Genomic DNA, 16,100 nt, shown 5'->3' with positions numbered 1-16,100 from the left:
ATGTACCACATTCATAGGTCCCTCTTCCTCAGCAAAGAGAGGAGGCAGTTTTCTTCTCAGTTCTTTTTTTGGGGGGAGAGGGGCAAACTTTTTTTTTTATAATTTCACAACATTCAGTTCTGATTATTTTGATTCTATTTATGTTGTTGTATTTATTTATTTATTTCTACATTGGACAGAAAGTGTATGTTGTTTTCCTTGCTCTGCTTACTACATGTTGGATGGAAGGGGGGGAATGTATATATATCTCCGTGTTTTTCTGTATTCATCATGTTCATCATTTCTCACAACGCAGTTATATTCTTGTACATTCATGTACCACTATTTATTACAGAGGACAAACTATGCTGGATTGATTCAGTTTCTATATAATAACCCATCATGTAGATATTTAATTTAAATTCAGCACATATCTGCTAAGCATCTACATATATGCAAAACACTTAGATGGCCATATGGTCTCACTGGTATTGGTACTCCTTTCAACTGTGATATTACCACTACACCATACTTTCTCACCTGTATAGTTATCTTTGGCCTTCCATGTAAGTCTGTGTCTTCCTTAGGGGAGCCATCCAACATGCTGGATTCTTTTCATGAACTCTTTTAGTGTCACAAGGATGTCAATATAGCACTTGATCTATCCATTCTCTGGCTTTCATACTTGATTTTTTTACTGTTCATTTGTTTCCATTGTGTTCGATTCTTTTTGACCACATTTGGGGGTATTTTGACAAAGATACTGGAATGTTTTGCCATTTCCTTCTCCAGCTCATTTTACAAATGAGCAACTGAGGCAAACAGATGAGTCTTCCTGACTCTAGGCTTGAAACACCATCCACTACACCACAGAACTACCCCTGTTTTCCTGCTTACTCCTTGACTAATCCATATCTTTCTGTTCATGAATTTCCTTGATACGTGGTTTCCATGCCATCACTTGTGCACGAGACATCATTAGTAATGTGCCACAGACTATGTTTATCAGCTCTCCGTTTTTTCATTGCCTTTTGGGTCACCTATAATTTTTATTTTTTAAGACATCTTATTGTTTTGTGATTTACAGCATCACTGGGAAAATATTGGTGTCAGAGAATCAATGAATTCTGGAGTTGAAAGGAACAGTTTAGGCTGTTTTATTCAGCCTATACCTCAGTAATGAAGCCCTCTACAAATAGAGCATTCTCATTCAACTTTTGCTTAAAAATAATGTAATGGAAAGAGCCCGTTGATTCTAAAGATAAAGGACTTTGATTCAGATCCTGCCCCTGATACTTCCTGCCTGTCTAACTTTGGGCATATCACTGAAGCTTTCAATGCCTCCGTTTCTTCAACTGAAAAATGAAGATATTGGACTATATATATTCTCTCTAAAGTCTAGATTTACAACTCTAAATTTACAATCCTAATAATTCTGTGACATCTAGTAAAGGGGGTCACATTACTTCCTGTGACAACCCAGTCTAGTTTTGAGTAGTTGTAATTCTTAGGAACGTTTTCCTTTCATCAAACCTAAATTTTCCTATTTGCAACTTTAGTCAACTACCAGGTATTTGTTAAGTGTCTGCTGTGTTCCGAGCATTGTTGTAGACACTAGGGATAAAAAGACAAAACACAAAATAGTTCATCCTCTCAAGGAGTTTAAATTCTGTTGGGAGAGACAGCATGTACATATGTATATACAGAATCAACACAAAATAAATACAAGGTAGTTAGGGAAGAATGAGGAAAGACGATGTAAAAACTGGTATCTGAACTATGGGTTTTTTGTTTCGTTTTGGTTTTTTTTTGTTATAGCCAAGATTCCAACCCAAGTCCTTCCAATTTATTGGTTTTCTTTTTTTTTTTAATTAATTAATTTTATTTATTTTCAGTGTTCTATAATAACTACCATATAACTTAGATTACTATTTACCTCTACCTCCCTCCTCCCTCCCCAGGACGGCATACAGTTTTGTAGTTCTACACATACGTTCCTATTAAATACATTTTCACTATAGTCATGCTGTGTTGAAGAATTAAAATGAGTGGGAGAAATCATCTAACAAACCAAAACGCAATACACACACACACACACACACACACACACACACACACACACACACGATCTGCTACATTCTGTGATTGAATTCCACAGTTCTTTCTCTGGATGTGGAAGGCATTTTGCCTTAGAAGACCTTTGGGAATTTTTTTTAAGTCCTTGCATTGCAATGAAGTTCCAGTTCCACCAGAAAAAACTCTCACACATTGTGGTCATTGCTGTGTACAAAGATCTCCTGGTTCTGCTCCTTTTGCTCAGCATCAGATCATGTAAGTCCTTCCAGGCCTCTCTGAAGTCTTCCTATTCATTATTCCTTATAGCACAATAGTATTCCATTACATTCATATACCATAATTTATTCGGCCATACCTCAACTGATGGGCATCCCCATGATTTCCAATTTTTGGTCACCACAAAGAGTGCTGCTATAAATATTTTCGACCATGTGGGAACCCTTTCCCATTTTTATGATCTCTTGGGAATACAGTCCTAGAAGCGCTATTGCTGGGTCAAAGGGTATTTTTGTAGCCCTTTGGGTATAGTTCCAAATTGCTCTCCAGAATGGTTGGATCAGCTCACAGCTCCACCAACAGTGTATTAGTGTTCCAACTCTCCCACATCCTCTCCAACATTGATCATCTTCCTGTTTTGTTATGTTTAGCAATCTGATAGGTGTGATGTGGTACCTCAGAGTTGTTTTGATTTGCATCACTCTAAGTGATTTAGAGCATTTTTTCATATGACTATAGATATCTTTAATTTCTTCCTCTGAAAATCTCTGAGCTACATTTTGAAGGATGTCAGGGATTCTAGCATGAGATGGCATGAGATGAGAGAACATTCCTTGTCTGGGAACAGACCAGAGACAAATGCAAAGGCCCAAAAATGAGGGTGGCATGGAGGGTACTGTGTAAGGAACAGAGAAGCTTGGTTTGGCTGGATCATAGAGTGTAGGAAGGAGATTAATACATTGTGAGATTCGAAAGGGATGTTGGGTTCAGACTATTAAAGGTGTTAAAAGTCACATTGAGGAATTTATATTTTATCATAGAGGCCATGGGGAGTTTATTGAGTGGGAAAGTAACGTGATCAGATCTATGCTTAAGGAAAATCACTTTGTGGAAGATGGATTGAAGAGGGGAGAAACGAGGCAGAAAGACTAATTAGGAGGACGTTGCAGAAGTATGGACAATAGGAGATGGAGATTTGAATTAAAGTGGTGGCTAAATGAATAGTGATAAGCAAATGGATACAAAAGATGTTGTGGATATAGAAGTGGCAAGACTGTTATTCAGGGGAGTCATTTTCATTCATAGTTCTGCTTTTTAGGCCCAGAGTAGCTCCTCTTTTGTCTGACAGCCCATCAACTTACTTGAACATAGCTGTCCTGTCCCTTGCCCCCCAAAGTCTTCTTTTTCCAGGCTAAATATCCCCAGTTTTTGTCATACTATCCCTTTATGACAGCTGCAGTTCTCACCATCCTGGTTACCCTCTTGGATACCTTCCAGCTTATCAGTGTCACTGCTAAAATGTTTTGCCCAGGATTGAACACTGTGCTGCAGATGTGGTATGACCATGGCACAATGCAGCAATAATAGTTTCTGACACTGCCTTTCCTAATGAATCTTAGGTTTCCTTAGCCTTCTTGATGTCCTTATTCTGTTACTGGCTTATCAGACTTTCAGTCAACTAAAAACCCTAGATCTTTCTCAGGGGGAAAAACTATTATCTAAATACACTTCCCCTTGTGAACTTCTCTCCTGTTGGTTGAGAGTTCTGGAACTATGGGGATGTTCATATACACATAGGCAACTGGATGGTGCAATAATGAGAGCACTGGGCCTTGAATCAGGAAGACCTTACACACTTACTTTGTGACCCTGCGCAAGTCACTTAACCTGTATTTACTTCAACTTCCTCAAGTGTAAAATGGGGATAAAATGGCAACTACCTTGAAGGTTTATTGTAAGAATCAAATGAGATAATATTTGCAAAGCACTTTGTTATTTAAATGTTTATTCCCCTCCTCACCCCTGTATTACGTCATCTGCAAAAAAAACAAAAATGGTAAAAGTGACCAAACTGTCGTATATTTTAACATAGCAATATCGGTAGCTATAATCTGTTATCAGGACCATATTCAAACCATTTCCAGTTTGGTAATATTAAAGCAATGTTTCTCATGTAAAACCTTTGAGAATACAGGGTCACTTTGCACCAAAATGAGGTATCATAGCAAGATTTTAGTGGAGGAAGTAGAATTGAGTAATGTAAACTATATAGTAAAACTGAGACCAAACATATCCCTCTACAAGCTCTAGTGGTTCCCTATTACCTCCAGGATCAAATATAAAATCTTGTTTAGCTTTTAAAGTCCATCATAATCTGACCACTTCCAACCTCTCCAGTTCTCTTGTACCATGCTTTCCTGCACCTCCTCTACATCCATTATGCCACTGGCTTCCTTGTTGCTCATCCCAACTAAGTTAGACTCTAAGTATTTTCCCTTACTGTTTGTTCCCCATGCCTAGAATCCCTTCTCATCTCCTCCTGACTTCTCTGGCCGCCTTCAAGTCTTATCTAAATGACTACTTTCTTCAAGAAGCCTTTCCCAGTCCTCCTTTATTTCTGATGTCTTCTGAGATTAACCCAGATTCATCCTGTATATATTTTGTTTGCATGTTGTTCCCCAATTAAACTGTGAGTTCCTTGAGAGCAGGAACTGGTTTTTGCCCCTTTTTTGGTATCCCTAATTCTTAGCACAGTTTCTGGCACATAGTAGGCATTTAAATGCTTATTGACTGTTAGAAGATACAAAATAAAACTCTAGTAAAAAGTATGTGTAATTTAGCATGTCACAGTCTTCTACAAAGGAAACTAATGATAGTTTTTATATGGGAAAATGTACAGATCTCTAACCATAAAAAAACCTCTTTATAGCTTCTCCCTATCTAAATTATATTAAATGGCATTCATTGTTATCATTAGTGGCTATAAATATATCTATGGAAACTTATGGCATGTCATTTGATTTTTTCCTGATTATTTTTAAACTCATTATAAAGTCAGATAAAACTTTTTAAAATAAATGAAAAGGCACTATTCAGTAAAAATCAAAATCCTCATGAAGATTTTGATGCACATTGGTGATTTTTCTCAAGAAAATTCATTCCTCCAGTCATTCATCCTTCTTTTATGTTTGAATGTTAAATTATAAGGTATTTTTAGTTACTTTAACTGTAGAAGAGTTCTGAGTTATATTGTTTGTTGAAACTTAAATACATAGCACTTTAAAGTTATTGTCAAAGATAACTTCAAAAACATTTTTAACATTAAAATATTTTCATTTAAGGAATATTCATAAATGGCTTTCTATTTTAATATTTTTCTTATTTCATAATTGGCTTATTTTTAATTGTGAGAATATTTTAATTTAGATATGCTATATGCCTGTGTTATATAGAGCCAGTATAGCTATCATTTTGCAAAATTCTTTGACCTCTAACATGGCCTTTCTTAACATGGAAGTGTCATCTGTTTACAATATTATCAAATAGAAGAGTAAGACAACATCTAGTCACTTTCTCTACTTCCAGAACTAAACTATCCAGGACTGATAGGTACTTGTTTCTTGCTAGTCTTCAAAGATCTCTAGAGACCTAATAAGGAAAATTTACTTCAATTTATTAGGTACTAATTACATTAAAAAGTCTTCATAGTGAGTAATGTTCTCTTTTCTAAAAAATGTCAGGTAAACATTTTTTCATATTGAATAACTAGAAAAATATCGTTCAGTATTGTAGTTGAAATGATGAACTACCTCCCTATCCCATCCCCTATTCCCCCCCCTCCCATAGTAGGGAGGGAGGGAGGGAACAACTCTTTGAGTTTCAAAGCTATAAACTTTCCTAAGTTTATCACATCATCGTAAACCTTCTGACCTCTAACCTAAAGCCTACCATTTGTCTTTGATGCCATTTACATGAGGGAATAATTGACCTCTAACATTTTATATGGTTTTCTTTAGGTAGCTCTGGTGCAATGGACAGAGAGTGTTGGTCTTACTCTGGTTAACAGGGACCTTACCTCAATGCAGCTGAAGACCCCTGGTGGACAGATTCTGACATACTCTATTCTACAGATTTTTCCCTTCACTTCTGAGAGCAAACGCATGGGAATCATAGTGAGGGTGAGTTCTTTTAACTCATTCTGGAAAAATACTTTATATTCTGCTTCAACCTTTACATTGCAAATAGACTACTCTGACATAGTAGTTTTAATTATTTAAAAGGTTTTATTCTTCGACATCCAATGTTTTATGAAATCAATAAAGAACTTTAGTCAAAAACCTTATGTTTAGATATAGGAAAGGGAAGTTAAGAATTCATTATGCTCTATGTGTACCTTCCTTTTTCAATAAGACAAAATCAAGACCAGCCAACCACAGATGGGTTAGAAACCCCTAAACTAATGATCCATTGACAGAGGAATTAATGAGCCATTCACAGATATAAAATAACCTAACAAGTTAAATGGCTGAATATACAGGAATGCTTACTTGTGAATCTTTTGTGTTAACCTGGGCTGTTTAAAATTAAACAAAAACACATTTAATTTATTCGTACTTTATGATCATAAGTTTACCAAATATACAGCTGACCACTTTTTGAAGAGCACCTGTCCATTGATATATCTTGGAAGTTTGCAAAACAGCTAAGTTCTAAATTACTCTGTAAGAATTTGAGAGAAGTAATGCCTATATTGCTGTGATATTCACAAACCTTTTGACAAATTTGATTTTATTAATTAACCTCAAAGATCAAATAAAATATATGATCTTAGTTCTTGATTGTGTACTTGATGGCAGGGTTCAGCCCATATAGCAAAAGATTTTTCCTAAAGGGATGTATTTTGCATTAACTCAAAAGTTAGTTATTAGAAGTTCCATCACTTAAATAGAATTGTGTTTATTTTCATTGCATTTACAGGATGAATCTACTGCAGAAATTACATTTTATATGAAAGGTGCTGATGTTGCTATGTCCAGCATTGTACAGTACAATGACTGGTTAGAAGAAGAGGTAAGACTTTTCAACTTCTTTTTCCATAAAATTAGTTCTGCAATATATTTAAATGACTGAGTTTTGTAAGTAGCAGAGAGAGAAAGCGTATTTTCTATTCTCAATTTTATGTTACTACTAGTATTACTAGAACAAGTTTACAAAAAGGAATTCCAAGCCAAGCATTGGCATCCAACAAAGTGGCTTAAGAAAGAAGTTATTTTCATTTCTTCATGAAGCAAAAAAGAAAGCAGCAAAATAAAACACAGAAGTGAGTCTTTTTTAGTGGTTGTTTGCAGACTGCTTCTTTTTTGTAGTATGAATCATGAAGAAGATGGCAAATAATATGCAGTCATTTTGAAGAATATTTTGCATTCTGTCAGAAGAAAGTTAAGTATATTAAAAATTATTCACTCAGATTTCAAAATAGTTTTATGAATGCAACCAGTGTGATACTTTAAAACATTTTAAAAACTATTATTAACCTAATTAGATTTTTAGAAATTGTTCTAATATACAATTGTCTCTACACAGAATTTATGCAGACTAGATTCTAAAGCCAATTTATCCATCAAATTACACTGAAAATAATAATATTTCTGTCTCATAATGTCTTATTCAGCTAGACTATTCTTTCTGATGGTCAGATTTCTGGTTTTTTGACTGCTTAAGTGAAAGCTTTTAATTGTTGACCAATTCTGTTTCTGTTTCATATACACAAATCATACTTTATCGTATCTGTATGTTCACATATAACCCATTGTATAGTTAAGCATCAGAAATGATCTTAATCTGCCCTACACAAAGACAATATGTTAACATAAAGATCACACCACATATGTTCATAATGGTGTTGGCAATATGAATCAATATCTCCTTCAGGGCACTTTGATTTAATCAGGGACATGAATAAATTAAACTCCCTCAAGACCTACTAGAATGTCATAAAAATTACTTTTGGCGATAATGATGCACAATTAATTGTAAAGTATTTGTTTAATTTATTTAGTATTCTGAGGTCAAATCAATCAATGTCTTGCACCAAACAGACAACACTAAATTCTTTCCCACAAAGACAGCTTTATTAAGACCATCATGTATTATTTTTCCACTCATTTACTCTTTATAGAGAATACCAAAGGTCTGCTGTACATATCTCTGCACATAATAACAGCAACAAGAAAAATAATAACATTTCTATAGTGCTGTAAGGTTTGCAAAAACCTTTACATAGTTATCTCTTTCAGTCCTTACAACAACCCTGTAAGATAGGGGCCAATATTATTCCCCATTTTACAGATGTGGAAACTGAGGCTGAGAGAAGTTAAGTTATTTGCCCAGGTCACACAGCTTATAGGTGTCTGAGGTAGGATTTGAACAAAAATCTTTTGAATCCAAGTCTATCAGTGTATCCACTCTGCCACATAAATTCCTCCATATAAAAGCTACACTTGAAAAAACAAAATCCTTATGTGTATATATTTTATTCTAAAAGAATTTTGCTTTCTCAAAAATAACAGTAAACAAGTTCATGAGTTTACGGTGTTCTCTTCTCAAGAAAAAGCCCTAAAATTGTAATGATGGGCATAAACCTTTGCTCTCAAAATCAGGAAGTGTAAGACTCTTCATCTGGGAAAAATGAATATTTTTATAAATCTGCTCCTGAAATTTTGGAATATTCATTGTGAAAAAATGTAAAGTATCACTCAGTTCTCAGATACAAGAGACAAACTCTGATTAGTTTACAATCTGCTTGACTTTGATTAACTTCCTTCCAGTTCAGATGTCATATACTCTTCCTGTTATTGCTTTCCAGATTCAGACTTCCAAGATATTCTTAGTGAAAGACTTTATAATTTCCTTTTATGTATTAATTGGAAGACCCCAAACTCAATGGCTTTCAGAGCAGAATACAGGACTCATTTTAATTATTCTGATAAATTATTACTTCTCAAAAAAGTACTCAATTACATTAATCTCATTGTATTTAGATTTAATCTTATGTAAAATTGCATCTCTCTGTAGAGAATTAATGCACAGTGCTTTATGAGTCTACTAAATCATTCCTAGGCCAAAAACTACAAAACAGCCAGGAATATTCAGCATTCTTTATCAACTGTAACAAATAATAATAGCTTACATTTATATAAAGTTCTTTCATCCCATCAGCTGTTTAAAAGTACTAGTACAAATATTATGATCGCTACTATATAGATGAGAAAACTGAAACTTAGAAGTAAAGGATTTTGTCCCTGGTCACCCTCCTTTCTGGCACAGAATCTGTAACTCAGTGGCTCAGTCCAGTACTCTTTGCATAACATAGTACTTCTCTAGCATTGCTCTCATAGTTTGTACTTTCTCCTACATTAAATGGAAAATAACATGTTTTCAGATTTCTAGAAAGCTTTTTCCAAAGGTATAAATTAGGGCTGAAGATTTGCACCAGTATTTATGAACACACACACACACACACACACACACACACACACACACACATATTCTTCCTTCTATCCACCAAAAAATCAGACATTTCCAACTCTGAACATTGGAGTCAGATCAAGTTTTGAAATAAAATTGTGTGTTTATTTTTCCATCACTTAAAGTGTAAGCTTGTCTTTCCCTATTCTAATATTGTAGGGATTTTTGAGTCTTAGGTGATATTATCAATTCTAAATGCTCAGAAGGTCAAACATTCAATATTATGTTTCTCCCAGTCACTATAACTCTGCCTTAAGATTTTATCCCTTATCATTTTATATGCTCCATATAGAGTTTATTTTTTATGCTTTATCCTATATGGGTAGTGTCCAGGTGATTGCTGTGGAAGCATAGCTTTCATTTCCAGCCCAATCCTAGCAGTATATTAACCTAGTTTACTATTATTTATTTTTGCATTTTTAAAAAGAGTAACCCATTTTCTTGTTCATTTATTTGTTTAGTGGTTTTCTGAAATACATTATCAAGCTATAATATAACATATAAATTTTGTTTAGAGTACATATTTTCTAAATTTGCTCTACTACAGCCATAATTTACCAAGAAAGAGTATAGTATACATCAAAGTACCTTCAAAAGACTATTCTTTTGTTCCTGTTGAAATAGGTTTCAATTACATGGTTGGAATTCTACCAGCTTTTCTGTATGGATATTTTGTCATAAGTTTCTTCATGTTATAAGACCCATGAGGCATAGTATAGAGCAGTAGGATTTAAAAATTCTTGGAGGAAAAACTGTATGGTGTAAGTAGTACCAAGCTTTTCAGGATTTCTATAATGATATACTTTAAATGCAAAATAGAATTATAGATTTACAAATAAAAGGGACCACCCCTGCTTTACAGAGAATGGCTGAGGCCCAGCCGGAGAAGTTGATTAATGTGCCCAAATACTTAGCTGAAAGACAGAGTGCAGTTTTGGACCCATGTCTTCTACCTCCAAATCCAATGCTCTTTCTACTATTCTACCTACATACAGTACCTTCCATGCAGAAGTGATAAATAAGTTTGGGTAATATTTAATGCAAATACTTCTAGAAAATGTTATTATTAAAATATTTTTGTTGAGGTTTGGTTGTGTACCTTAAGCTTCCTTTCCTCAGTTTTTCAAACTTTTTAAAACATGTTCCCTGTGGGAAACTATGCAAAGAAAAGAAATGTTACCTTTGAAGTTTTAAAGCCAGTATCATGGCCCAAAGAGAATTTCTGAACTCCTTATTTATGTAATGACTAAAAACAATTAATTTGTTCTTTATCCTTTCCATCTTGACGGTTTTACTTTTAGGATAGGGTAAACATGAGGTGTTTCAATAATACGCGCACACACAGAGAGAAACTTAAAACCACAAAAATTTAAAGCTTAGAATTAAAGTACAATCTGAAACATTGGCAATGTTAGCATAAACAAGCAATCCATCCATTAAAATAAGCCCAGGGACTAAAAGAAATTAGAGCAGGTACCATGAAAATCAGGCGGTAGGCCTGCAAATAAATTTAATATATTCTCTGTCTCTTTTGGTTCTCCCTTTGTTTGACCTTAATGGGAATCTGTTTGCAAAGGGAGCTTTGAGTCTGCTTCCCTACAAGCCTATGCTTATGTTCTCTCATTCTTTTGATTTGCAAACTAGAGATATTGCTTCACTACTCCTTGGTAAACCTTTTATTCATCTCTTTGTTGACTCTGGAAAGTTCCTCACAACAGCTGTTCTTTCTCCTTGCTTTCCTAACTCAGATGACCTGCCTTTATGAGTACTGAGGAGTTTGAAGCTATTTTGCTGAAGCTCCCTTCTTCTACTTCAAATTTCCTCTGTACTTTTACTCTTTCATTGTCTCGTCTTTCGACCTGTCTCAGATACAAAAGTTACCAAAGCTAACCCATGAACTGTGTTCTTAAGCTTTATCCCCTTCTACCTCATCTAAGACCTTCTTCCATCAGTTCTTATGTTTTGTATTCTCAATCTTCCTCCTTTTGTTGGTTCCTTCTTTTTTGCTTACAGATATGCTCGGGTATTCCCAATGCTTTGAAAAAAAAACCATTCCATCAACTTTACTACCCAAAATACAATTCTGTTTCTTTCCTCTCGCTATCAAAGGTATCAGAAAAGTAGTTTGTACACTACCTTTTGAGGTAACTTAGGTAAAGCTCTTTGCAAATCTTAAAGTTTTATGTAAGTGCTACTTTTATTGTTAATATTATTATATACATTGCTTTCGATTCCTTCCTATCCATCAATTTCATAATGCTTTATAATTCATATTTACCTGCCTACCTACCTACACCATTCTTTGGAGGTCACCCTATAGATGACCTAATTTTCAAGTTGCATAGTCTCTCCTCAGTGCTTAACTTTCTTAACAGAAAGTAGTGCTGCTCATCACTTTCTCCTTGAAACTTTCAACCATTGGCTTCTGTAACAAGGCACTACCATGATTCTTCCACTTACCTCTCTCTATTTAACATAGTCCGTTTATTCTTTCCCTGACCTCTAATTCATATTATTCCCTAAGGTTCAATCCTCAGTTCTTTTTCTCCTCTTCCTCCACCATTCCCACTTCCAGTGTCTGTCCCCTCCAATCTATCCTACACACTTGGTCAGAGTAATCTTCCAGAATCATATCTATGATCATTTTATGCCTGGCATTCAAGACTCCAGGTTCTGGCTCCATCCTACTCCTCTAACTTCTATGTCATTCTTATATGTACACTAAACTCCAGCCAGATTATATTTATTATTTCTGAAATAAATCCTGTAGTTTTCTACATCTTTATACTTTTAATACACATCCATACCTTCTGCACCTTTGTTCATGTTTCTTCAGCCTGAAATATCCAGTCCATCTTTTATGCCTTTCAAAGTGCTATTGAACCTATTAATTCATGCAGCTATATCCATGACACTTCCCCTGATATCCCAAGCTAAACACATCTCACTCTTCTAAGCTCCACCCCCACAGCATTTAAACATTTATTTTATTTTTTTTGTAGTTAACAAAAATCTATTTTCTCTACCTCTTATTTCCTCACCCACTGGAAAAAAGAAAAGACCATGTTGAGGGGGGAAAAAAGTGTGTGTGTCTGTCTCATTTAGTGCTCTGAGTCCATCACTTCTTGGCTTTGTCAGGAAATGGGTAGCATGCTTCCTCATAAATCCTCTAGAATTGTAGTTGACTATTGCATTGATGACTTAAGACTTCTGTGTAAAGCCTTTCAAAATCGTTTGTTTATCTTTACAGTGTTGTTATTGCATAAATTTTTCTCCTAGTTCTGCTCACTCACTTCTCTGTGCATCATTTCATAAAAGTCTTCATAAGTTTCTCTGAAAACATCCCTTTCATCATTTCCGATGACACAACAGTGTTCCATTATATTCATATTCCATAATTTGTTCAACCATTCCCACTAACTGGCATTCCCTTAGTTTCCTGTTTCATTCCACTACAAAAAGAGCTGCTATAAATATTTGTGTATATAGGAATGCTTTTCTACATTTTAAAATCTTTGACTATCTACTTAGTGGTAGTCTCACTGGTTCAAGGATATGCACAGTTTAGTTACTTTGAGAGCATAGTTCCAGGTTACTTTCCAGAATAGCTAGACCAATTCACAGTTCTACCAGAACTATATTAATGTGCCTGCTTTCCTGCAGTTGCAACATTTGTCATTTTCCTTTTGTGTTAGCTTTGCCAGTCTTATGAGTGTGAAGTGAAATCTCAGAGTTTCTTTAATGAGCATTAATAATTATCAGAGATTTGGAGCATTTTTCGGATGATTTTTGATAATTTTGATTTCTTCCTTTGAAAAACTCCCTGTTCATATCCATTGACCATTTTTCACTTGGGGACTAGCTATTATTCTTATAAATTTAAATCCATTTCTTAATTATCTTAGAAATCAGAATTTTCATCAGAGAAACTTACTAATGAAGATTTTCCCTACTAATCTGTTTCCCTTCTAGTATTAGCCACATTGGTCTTGTTTATGCAAAATCTTTTTAATTTATATAATCAAAATTCAGAATATTTTACTGCTATCAGTCTTATGGCACTTATCCTAGGCTGCCTCTGACTGTGGTTATTATTACTCTTTTGTCTGTATATGACAATCATTTTTTCAAATATTTGCTACTTACAAAACAAAATAAAAGGATAATAAACATATAACCCTTGACTCTATAGAACCCTGTTATATCTTATAGGAAGAGCTTCAACATATACACAAATATGTAGTAAATATGTAAAATTACAGTGCAATTTTGTCAAAAATATATAAAAATTATAATACAACTTTGACAATAACCAGATTACAACTTAGTAGAAAGTCTTTAAAAAGTTACTGTGACCACCCAAAAAATTTCATTACCCAGACTTCTCATGATGAGTGTCTTTAAACTTATTCAGTATGGTCCTCACATAACATACCATCTGTCACCATCTCTATACTTGTAAAGCTTTCTATCTTGATAAAATCTAATAGAGCTTATATTCCTTTGGGTTAGTCTTAGCAGAGCCCAAATCAAACAAAACAGATGAAAAAGATATATGGTCTACTCTCTCTAGTTACATAGTAGATTTTCAGAATGAAAGGAGCCATCTGAGGCCATTTAGTTTAGTTGAGAATTGAACAAAAATAATCCCAACAAGAGACCTTTGTACAAAAACCTCTAATAATAGGAAATGCATTACTTCCAAAGACTGTCCATTCCACATTGGAATAACTCTAATAGGAAATTTTTCTCTGCATAGAGCCAAATTACCTCCCTATAAGTTCCACCCAAGCCATCTTCTTGCCGTCTACCATACCCTCTGATCTAGTGGACTTTCATGGATCATGCCCTAGAAGATGTAACCCATTCAGCTTTGGAACTCCATCCCTGGAACCTGCACTGTCCTGTTTGGAGATTGCATCAGTACAAATTCACAACTATATCTCGTTGGTCCCAGCCATAATTCCCAGTTCACTTTAGCCATATTTTTTTTTTTTTTACCACCAGACTTCCAAAGACTGTGCCCTGAAGATTTAGCCGCTCTTCTTTGGAACTCTCACTCTGGTGAGTGTGTGAGTGCAAATTCACGTGGCCTACTGTATCTAACCTTCCTTAGTTATGATTTATATTCCACTGATGCCATCTTTTTGGCTTTTGCCCTAGTGTCATATGTGACATGCTCACATACACTTTCCACCTCTTTTTCTAGAAATCATAATCAAATTAATCCTGCCATTGCTACTAGAAAAGGCATATTTGTCAACTCCTTGATGTATCAATTTACCATCACTGTGACTTCTCAAACCAGTATACCCTTTCCTGGCTACCACTATCCTTTATTTGCTTTCTCCCCCTTACAGGAATGTAAGGCCCCCCGAGGATGAGGATTGCCTTGCTTTTGTTTTTGTAGCCTTAAAACTTAGCATGGTGTTTAGCACATAGTAATTGCTTAATTTTCTTTTCATTCATCAGTCGTGTATTCATTTCATTTACTCTACCCTTTGCCATTAATGCTGCCCTCTGGGAACGAGCAGAACAAACCTATTCCCTCTTTCAAATGACAGCTCTTAAAATACTGGAAGACATCCCTCTCCCACTCTCCCATCAAGTCTTCTCTTTTCGTCTTTATAAATTCCCAGTTCCTGAAATCAGTCCTTTTAACATAAGATTTCAGAGGACTTCACCATCTTGATCACTCTCCTCCGGACACTCCATTTCATCAATGTCTCTCTTAAAATGGCCTGCCCAGACCTGCACATAGTTATTGTGACCAGGGCAGACCCCATTTGTCAATGACAAGACCAGAATTTTCTTCATTCTAGATACCTCTCAATATATAGTATCACATTAGTCCTATTGTTTAAAATAAGGAAATTGGACATTAATCTCTAAGTTCTCTTCCAAATCTAGATCTGTTTTTCTGTGATCAGTATCTTTAGTTGTTTTTAACACTGGTGACTTCTACTGAACATGATGTATCTAGTAAACCCCCTTCTATCCTTTTCAGATGACCTGTTACCTGCCCATCTGTGTCCCATCTTGTACTTGTGAACCTGGGGTTTTTTAAACAAAGATGTAAGACTAACTTTCTGCCTATTGAGTTTCATCATATTAGACTTGACCCAGTGTTATAACGAATCAGGATTATTTTTAGCCCAACTTAGACATCCAATATGTCAACCATCACTCTCAGTGTTAAGTCATCTAGTCATCTGCAACTTAGATAAGCATGCCATCTCTGTCTCTTCTACAAATCATTAATAAAAATGTTAAATAACACAGGACCAAACAACTTCCTGGGGCATTCTAATGGAAATTTCCTTAACATCAAACCATTTATTTATTCAGGTCCTAATCCACCTAATTGCACTATAATCTAGCCCACTTCTCACCATCTTTCCTATAAGAATAATATGAAACATTTTATCAAAGGCTTTACTAAAATATAGGTAAATTATGTCTTCACCATTCCTGTCATCTGCCAGTCTAATAATTATACCAAAAAAAAGGTGTGGAAGGTA

At 35.0% G+C, this 16,100-nt stretch overlaps 1 protein-coding gene across 8 annotated transcripts in view; it reads left to right on the top strand.

Moving 5' to 3' along the window:
- Positions 1–16,100, top strand: part of ATP9B (ATPase phospholipid transporting 9B (putative)) — a 481,309-nt gene that overhangs the window by 413,772 nt on the left and 51,437 nt on the right. For all 8 annotated transcript variants that reach the window (XR_011965979.1, XM_072604052.1, XM_072604050.1 and 5 more), the window contains 2 exons: positions 6,069–6,230; positions 7,030–7,122. Coding sequence is in view for 7 of the 8 variants with exons in the window: in XM_072604052.1 (XP_072460153.1) it covers positions 6,069–6,230; positions 7,030–7,122 (255 nt within the window). In the remaining variant the exon portion in view is untranslated. The remainder of the gene's footprint in view (positions 1–6,068; positions 6,231–7,029; positions 7,123–16,100) is intronic.

The sequence above is a fragment of the Notamacropus eugenii genome, chromosome 4 (genome assembly GCF_028372415.1).
Source record: "Notamacropus eugenii isolate mMacEug1 chromosome 4, mMacEug1.pri_v2, whole genome shotgun sequence".
NCBI classification, from domain to species: domain Eukaryota; kingdom Metazoa; phylum Chordata; class Mammalia; order Diprotodontia; family Macropodidae; genus Notamacropus; species Notamacropus eugenii.
Note: the sequence above shows the minus strand (reverse complement) of the source record. Positions and strands in the feature narration are given on the sequence as shown.